Source organism: Tursiops truncatus, chromosome 1 (genome assembly GCF_011762595.2).
Source record: "Tursiops truncatus isolate mTurTru1 chromosome 1, mTurTru1.mat.Y, whole genome shotgun sequence".
Taxonomy (NCBI): domain Eukaryota; kingdom Metazoa; phylum Chordata; class Mammalia; order Artiodactyla; family Delphinidae; genus Tursiops; species Tursiops truncatus.
In genome coordinates, this window is record NC_047034.1 from 66,504,604 (window position 1) to 66,512,783 (window position 8,180).

Below are 8,180 nucleotides of genomic sequence, written 5' to 3' on the forward strand. Positions count from 1 at the left end.
CCAGAATCCATTACATAATTTGACTTCTATCCTAAAATCCGTTATATAATTTTACACTGCCTCTTTTCAATATAAAATGCAACATTTAATATCTAGTATCAATCAGACACTGACAGCTATTTAAAACTACTGTAATTTGTAAGACACACACACCACACAAATAAGTGCAAGTAAAACTGGTGAAGCTGACAATGGCACTATGCATCTTTGGGACTGGAGAACTGGCTACAATTTCCAGAGAGTTCATGCAGCAGTGCAGCCTGGGTCTTTGGACAGTGAGTCAGGAATATTTGCTTGTGCTTTTGATCAGTCTGAAAGTCGGTTATTAACAGCTGAAGCTGATAAAACCATTAAAGTGTACAGAGAGGATGATACAACTACAGAAGAAACTCATCCAGTCAGCTGGAAGCCAGAAAGTATCAAGAGAAAGAGATTTTAATGTGGCGTTGTCTTCATGGTGGTTCCAGTTTTGTTTTTTGTTTCTTTTTTAGCTTGGTGTTGATGAGAATATCCAGTCATTTGTGCTCTGGCTAGGAATATAAAGCAAAAACTCACATGCTTGAATCATTGCTTTTTCATATTTTACAATGAACTGTCCTCTCCTCATGTTTTTATTTCTAAAATAAACAGTTTGAGATTCTAGGAGGTAAGATGCAGATATCAAGCATATGTGGGTTTGTTGAATATAACTATCCTAAAGATAGAATGATTTATCACTTTTATTAAAACACTTTTTTTTTTTTTTAACTTACAGAACTGCTTACTGTAGTAGGACATGTTTTGAGGGGAGTAGTCTTTTTTTTTAATCCTTTAAAAACTGGTATCTATGACTGATAATTTGGGATTAAATGATTTGAAGCGTTAAAAAACAAAACAAAACAAAAAACTGGTGAGATGTGAGTTCCATGGACTGTAATGTCAATTTCCTGATTTTGATATTGTACTAGTTTCATAAGATGTTACCACTAGGGGAAACTGGGTGAAATCAAAACACTACATCTGTATACTTTAAGCAAAAAGCTCCATGACCGCCTGACTCATTTCATTATATACACATGTGTAATTTAATTATCTCTGATCAAAAACCGCAGTGTCATTTCCTTAGACACCAAGATTTATAAAACAATCAATCATGCCAGATAAAAACAGACACCTTCACTTACAATAACTGACGCTAATCAGAACACCCTGCAGAGCAACACCTGGCCCAGGAGTCACGTGGACCAGCTTTCTCAAATACGTTTGACAACGACTATCATAAGGGCATGACTAACTTGCCACCAAATCTGAATGGCCGTAGGTTCACTCTGAGAAACAAACATTCCTGGGTAGAAGGAGTGGACTAATGAGCAGTTTTAATGAAGCTTTAAAAGCCAGTTTGGAGAAAATTTAAGAATAGGGTTACACATCCTTTTAATTAAACCATTTGTCAGAAATCATGTTTTGTCAATTCAAAGAAAGTCTATTTTATGTCACTACATTTTTAAAGACAGGAATTATTTTTATATTAAAAAACAATTTAAAAATTAAATAAAAAACACTGTATCTGTCCCCAGAGTTTTCAATGGTAATTATTTAAAGTATAATATATAATTACTTTACTTGAAACTTTTATTTGGTAGTCCAAAGTAAACTTAGTCTTTAGTTAATAAACACCTATTCTCTATCATATATAGAACTGTCAGAGCTACGAAAGGCCCAAGGTACAGTGATCCATCATCTATCTTCCACTGAATAATTGCTAGGAAGAGCCTAATACCTGGTACTCACCAGGAAAAAAGAACACTCCTTTGAAAATAAATTTAGTAAACAACTTGATTGCTTTCTTATTAGAAGCTAGACTGTATAGAATATCTAAAGATTTTTGATTCTAAGGAAGGAAAAGTTCTACATGATTAAGCAAACCAGAAATAATAATATAAATCCATTCAGAAAAAAAAGCCAGCTTAAAGTACATGTAACATACCTTTTGATAAGGTCTCTTAGGTGATAGGCTGGAATTGCGGCATTCACCACTGCTTTACTGGCAAATATGTGATCAATAATAGCAGAACTGTTTGCCTAAAAAGACGGAGAAAAGTCTTCCTTTGGTTATTCAATTCAGTCTGTATTTACTAAGTACTGGACACATAGCACTGAACGGTTTGGTAAATTAAATGCAACAGAAAACACTCTCTTCTGAGAGCTTACAATCTTAATGAAGGAGATTGGTACATTATTATAAAACTTCTCGAGAAGAGGAACATCTTTTCTCCATTCTCAGTACCTGACACTCTATGAAGACTTACCAGATGAATGAATAAAGAAACAAATACCAAAGCAACCACACAGAAATGTAGTTTAATGCAAAATGAGAAAGTAAATGTGTGCTAGGTGAGTCAGTGTCTTCATGATGAGTCTTCAATTGGTTTTCAGACAGAAATAAAATAAACTATCAAAGAGAAACCAGGACAGTATTTAAAAATTTCATCTGTCACATTATTCATACCTTAAATCCTTGTGGAACATAACATTTTCTCCCTGAGTACTGTGGAAGTGAGTACATGAGTAAAAAGACCCGATATCATCATCATCACCTAATACCACAGGCCACACTCTATGCTAGGAACTAGGTATCATCTCTTTTTTAACCTCAACGCTGTTATCCTCATTTTACAGAAAGTAAACCATAGCTTAGTAAACCTAAATAAATAACTTAGAGGTGGGGGAAGATATAAACCCTAGAGGTTTAACTTCAGAGCCTATGTTCATACTCGGCAATTTTGCCTCTATAGAAAGTGATAAAATACAGAATAATGATGCTTATATCTAGGAGACAAATAATGGGGAATGCTTTAGTACACATCATGCCTCTAAATTTCACCAAAAAAAATGCCCAAATGTGATCTAGTTCTGATTGGCTCTGGCTCAAGAAGAAATAGTCCAAAGAGCTCAAAGTTAGTCAAAGCTAAATGTAGAAAATTGATCCGTTTATCTATATTAGCACTAGAGAAAGAACGGACTGTTTGGAGTACTAATGATACAGAATGATACTGGTTTTACTCACATGGCAGTACTTTTTTTGCCAAAAGTAAGCATTAGGTACACCCACTAGGCTATTAAAGTATTTATTCCAAGAACTGCTTCACCAGGTATAGATGACTAGGGGTTTAAAAGAAATAAAACTCTGTATGGTATAATGGCCATACACTATGCATTAGATGCTCAAAAAAATACTTGTTTAATATCAAAACCAATAATAATTCCTAAACATTGTACTGTTTATCAAACCTCTAACCTAAAGGATACTGATATCATCACAACATTAAAGCCCCAATGTGTTGGAAAACATAATGTAGTTAATTCCTAACTCATGAATATGTGAAAGGTTAATTCCTATGTCAGAGGTTTGGAACTTAGAACCCATGTTCCCAAAGAAACAATGTTATTAGCAGCACTTTCTCAGGATAGTTCACATATAGAATACAAATAAACACGAAGCAGAGTGGAACTGTGGACAGAACACTGAACTTCTGAGTAGGAGGGACAGAATTGGGGGCCCAGGTCTAGAACATCCAGTTGCACTATCTGGAGCTAGTGGCTTTACATAGCTGTGCCTCCAAGTTTTCATTTGTAAAAGAATAACCAATATCCATTCTAACGATCCTCATAGAATAGTACTATATTAGTAATATTTTAGAATATAATACTACCTTACTAAACAAATCACTGTTGCTTCTTTGGGGAAATGCATTCATTCAAGCACTTACGACACGCCAGGCCTCAGCTAAAAACAGTGAGCATGCAATGCTCACTAGCACATCTGTAGCTATGGGAGTGAGGAATGGCATTGAAGGTAACATGAATACAGTAAGAGGAATATGGAGGAGATGAAGCAATCAGTGTCTTCAAAGAGAATCACTATAAACTGAGTACACTTACATTGGGATTAAGGGCCCCAAAGCAAAACAGTGGTAGAGTTTACCTTCCATTCCTGAGATCTGACTGTATGTTTCAGTTTCATTCCTGAGAACATTTCCAGTAAAATGATTCCTAGGCTCCACAGATCAACAGCTGAGGTACATTCTGTATCACTCTGCAGGCCAGCCTGGGCCAAGCAATTCTGCAGTTCTGCTTCCGGAGCCCGATACCCGTCTGTCTGAATGTACTTTACATCCTAAAGAAGATGAGTAAATATTGTAACCAATCAAAAACTGCCCACTTTCCATCCAACCAGTGTATTTACCTCTCTGAAAGTGCAATGAGCCACTGCCAGACCGAATGTCAAAATTTTGAGTCCTTGGCTACCACAATGCTTTGGTTCATTAACTGGGTACTTGTCAAAGGCAAGCTGTACACTTTCCATACAACTGCTCATTTCTTTAGATATTCTCTTGCCTGTCAGACACTGCTGATAAATAAGGACACTCTGCAAAGAGCTGATAAACCATGGAGAATGGAGCATTTGCCAGAACTGTCACATGAGTTCTGCCATTAGACAGAGTCCCAACATTGAAGACACTAGTAACAGTAATTCAGCAATTAACCAAATGCTCAAAGAAAAAAAAGCCTTCTATGTAGGTAAAGTACTTTTAATAATTCCACAGCCCTCTTGTACTAGCTCCCCCTACCTGACCCAAACATATATCCCTTTTTAATGATTATGGCAATGAAATTCTTATTTGCTTCATCCCCAGGCACTTCAGTATTTTACATAGAAATATCTCTTAAGTCTCTACTAAATCACCTCTGTTATTTAAAAATATTTTGTTTAGACCATTGAGGGGGTGGGGAGAGAAAGTATGTCTTACCTGATTGCCTTCTTTGAAGCTAAGTCCAAAGTCAATGAGTTTAAAACATTCATTCTCGGCACTCCACAATATATTACGTGGTTTGAGGTCTGCATGGACATAACCCTCATGATGAAGAAAAGCAAGGGCCTCTAGAACATCTCTGGCACAATGCTGTATCATCCACATGGAACAACCCTGGTGACTGGAATATAAAAGCAATTCCGAAACACTGACATCCAGGAGTTCAAGCAACAGACAGCGTGATGGCACATTTGGAGAGAAGTGGATTGTAAAGACTCCATATAAAGTCACTAGAAAAAGAAAAGAATTATAATACTTTAAAAACCAGACTCCGAGTAAGTGACCATTAAAGTAGATACAAATTGGGGGTAGTCTAGATAAGGATAACTTTGATGAGCAAGCAAGCCACTGTAATTTAGTTTTCCCATGAGTAAGATTTTTGGGCAACTGGGTTACTTTATTTTAATAAAATGAGACGACCTTCAACAGCGGATTACTATTCAAAGATATTAAACATGGCACAATAATTCAAATTGTGTTTCCCAAGCACTCAGGAATGGGTGAATAGGCACTTAGGGTGCCAAGCAAAAATGATCAAAAGAAAAATCCAAATACTAAGTACTCTTACGGCAAATGTCACAACATGCAAAATCAAAACTGAAGACTCTTTCTTGATCCAAAATAGCACTCTATAATCTAAATATTAAAAAGAGAGATTGAGACTTTCAAGATGACATTTTAACCTAATCATGTAAAGATTCAACAACTCCTTAGGTCTGCAAAAAATTTCCATCTTAAATACCTGGGTTATATACACCATTTAGCAACCCTTAAAAAATTAAAAAAAATAAAAACTAAAAAAGCAACACTAGTGTTAAGAAATTCTTCTCCAAATGGTAATATTTAAAAGGTCACCTTCAAATTAAATATGGATCATGCTTGCCAGGAAATAAGACATTTCTTTATTAACCAAAGCCGTTACTAATTATAAGCTCTCTGTTGGTATAGTAACAATGAAAACTGTTTTCATACATCAATCATCAGTAACCATCACATATTTTACATTCCGAATATCTGAATCATGAAACATGGTCTTACCTGGGTAAAAGTATAAAGTGCTTATGTATAATTTTCACACTTCCATAAGAACTACTATGTAAAATTTGGGAGTCATTTCTCCCAAATCCATACTAAATATGTATCAAGTAACACCTATACGAGTTATTAGCATTGACGTCACAAGTACTAGCAATATTTCCCATTTTTCACTGGTGTGCAAAGATTAAAACATTTCCGTATAAGACATGACAATCTAGTAAAGATATGCCTCTTTTCACTAGAGAAGATAATTCTCTGTGCTAATAGGTGCGGCATTCTCCAACGAGAACTGAATCAGAACAGAATTTATTGAGCATCTACTACGGCCAAAGCAGACCACCAACTCCACCGTATTGCAGAGTGAAAGCGGGACGGGAAAGGGCCCTGGACCGGGTGATAAGGACAGGGCCAGACCCACTTGTCCAGCCTAAAAGACGGAAGACGGAACGCCAGGCTGCAAGAGGGGGTGCATGCCTGGACTGGGACCTGAGCAAGACGAGAAGGGAGACAGCGGCTATTACCGATGTTCCTGTGACCCTGCAACTGCTCCAGCGCCGCCCTCTCTTTGCGGAAACCGTACTCGGCGGCCGAGGCCGCAGCCCCGGTGGTGCCCGGCGGTAAGAACTGCTTCAGAGCGCCGGGGGGCGAGCCGGGTGTGCCGCAGCAGCGCACACGATACACCGAGGCCGAGGAGCCGCTACCCAGGCGGCTCTGTACCTGCCACAGCCGCCCGAAGGCTTCCAGAAACCGCGGCGGCTCCGCGCCCCACGCGCAGCCGGATCCCGCCATCGGTGCGGACTGAGGGCGCTGACACGGAGCTGACGCGACGCCCAGGGCAGGCCGGCAGGGCCCGCGGTCACATCCCCGCCCGCCGGACCAGCGGCTCCGCAGGGAGGGGCCTGCAGCCGCCTCACCGACTGCCGGGACCTCGGGCCGCCATGACACCGGAAACCGTAGTTGCTGTGGGGGGGTGGGGGTGGGGGGGTGGGGTGGGGGTGGTCCCAGAAGCCGGAAATGGAGGAAGAGCCAATCCTGCAGGCTGAAGGAGGCGGGCCCAGAAGGGGCGGGGTCTAGAGTTGATTAGAGGAATTAAGGTTTGGAGGAAGGGACTGAGGTTGAGAGTTGTGAAACTTTCTTGAGTTCTCACTGTTCCAGGCCCAATGTAAACCGCTTTCACACACGTCACCTGAATTAAAACTGATCCTTTTTCTTGTTGAGGCACCTCACCTCAGCACTGGGAACCTAGGAAAATAAAACCCCGCCTACATTTCTCATAGCCGGGATCCCAGAGGAAATATCCCAGTTACTAAAGGAAAGGGTTTAACACCACTTCCACACCTATGGGCACTAGTGGCTATAATTCTGGACGCTCAGGCCTCTGTCTCCTCTTAGTCTACTTTGCCTGTGGCTGCCTCAACAAAAAGCATCCAGTCCCAGGCAAGTCTTCAAATGACTGTAGCTCTGGCTGAAATCCTGACTGCAAACTCTTGAGAGACCCCTAAGCTAGAACCACCTATCTAAGCCACTTCTGAATTCAATCCTGCAGAAATTATGACAAAACATGTTTATTGTTGTTTTAAGTTGCTAAGTTGTGGAGTAATTTATAATGTAGCAGTGAAAAAACTAAACTAGAAAGGAATAAATTAATGTCTGCAAAATTTAACATTGTTGAAAAATTGCTTTGTAGACTAGTTGTATACATTTATGCTCTAATTAGCAGTCAGTGTGTAACTTACCATACCCATATCATTATAAAGTATTATGATTAAAATTTTTTCTTTTTAATTTTATAAGTAATAAATGATATTTTGATATAGTTTTTATTTATTTATTTTTATTTATTTTATTTATTTATTTTTTTGCAGTATGCGGGCCTCTCACTGTTGTGGCCTCTCCCCCTGCGGAGCACAGGCTCCAGACTCACAGGCTCAGCGGCTCAGCAGCCACAGCTCACGGGCCCAGCGGCACGTGGGATCCTCCAGGACCGGAGCACGAACCCGCGTCCCCTGCATTGGCAGGCAGACTCTCAACCAGTGTGCCACCAGGGAAGCCCTAGTTTTTATTTTTTCTTGTTGTTAGTAGTGTACACCTTTTTCATACTTTTATTAGATATTTTAATTTTCTCTTCTGTAAATTTTCTTGCAAGATCACCTTGTAGATTTCCTTTTTCCCTTTACTTTCCTTACTCCTATTGTCTTTCTGATTAGATCCTTTTCTTTCCACGTGGCTGGTAAAGGGCAGGAAATACCAGAGGCTCACTTGGAATTGCAGGCTCTAACTGTAAGGAAT

General features: G+C 39.3%; 1 protein-coding gene across 11 annotated transcripts in view; it reads right to left on the reverse strand.

Annotated features, from left to right (window-relative positions):
• UHMK1 (U2AF homology motif kinase 1) overlaps positions 1-6,842 on the reverse strand; it is a 103,959-nt gene extending 97,117 nt beyond the window's left edge. For 6 of the 11 annotated variants that reach the window (XM_073805029.1, XM_073805023.1, XM_073805017.1 and 3 more), the window contains exons 1-4: positions 6,413-6,830; positions 4,791-5,083; positions 3,965-4,156; positions 1,967-2,061 (exon numbers count right to left, since the gene is read on the reverse strand). In XM_073805029.1, coding sequence (XP_073661130.1) covers positions 1,967-2,061; positions 3,965-4,156; positions 4,791-5,083; positions 6,413-6,680 — 848 coding nt within the window. In that variant the 5' untranslated portion in view covers positions 6,681-6,830. Of the gene's footprint in view, positions 1-1,966; positions 2,062-3,964; positions 4,157-4,790; positions 5,084-6,412 lie in introns of all 11 variants that reach the window. The other 5 variants (XR_002175755.3, XR_002175752.3, XR_002175750.3 and 2 more) reach the window with 2 other exon arrangements.
• Positions 6,843-8,180: the final 1,338 nt, after the last annotated feature.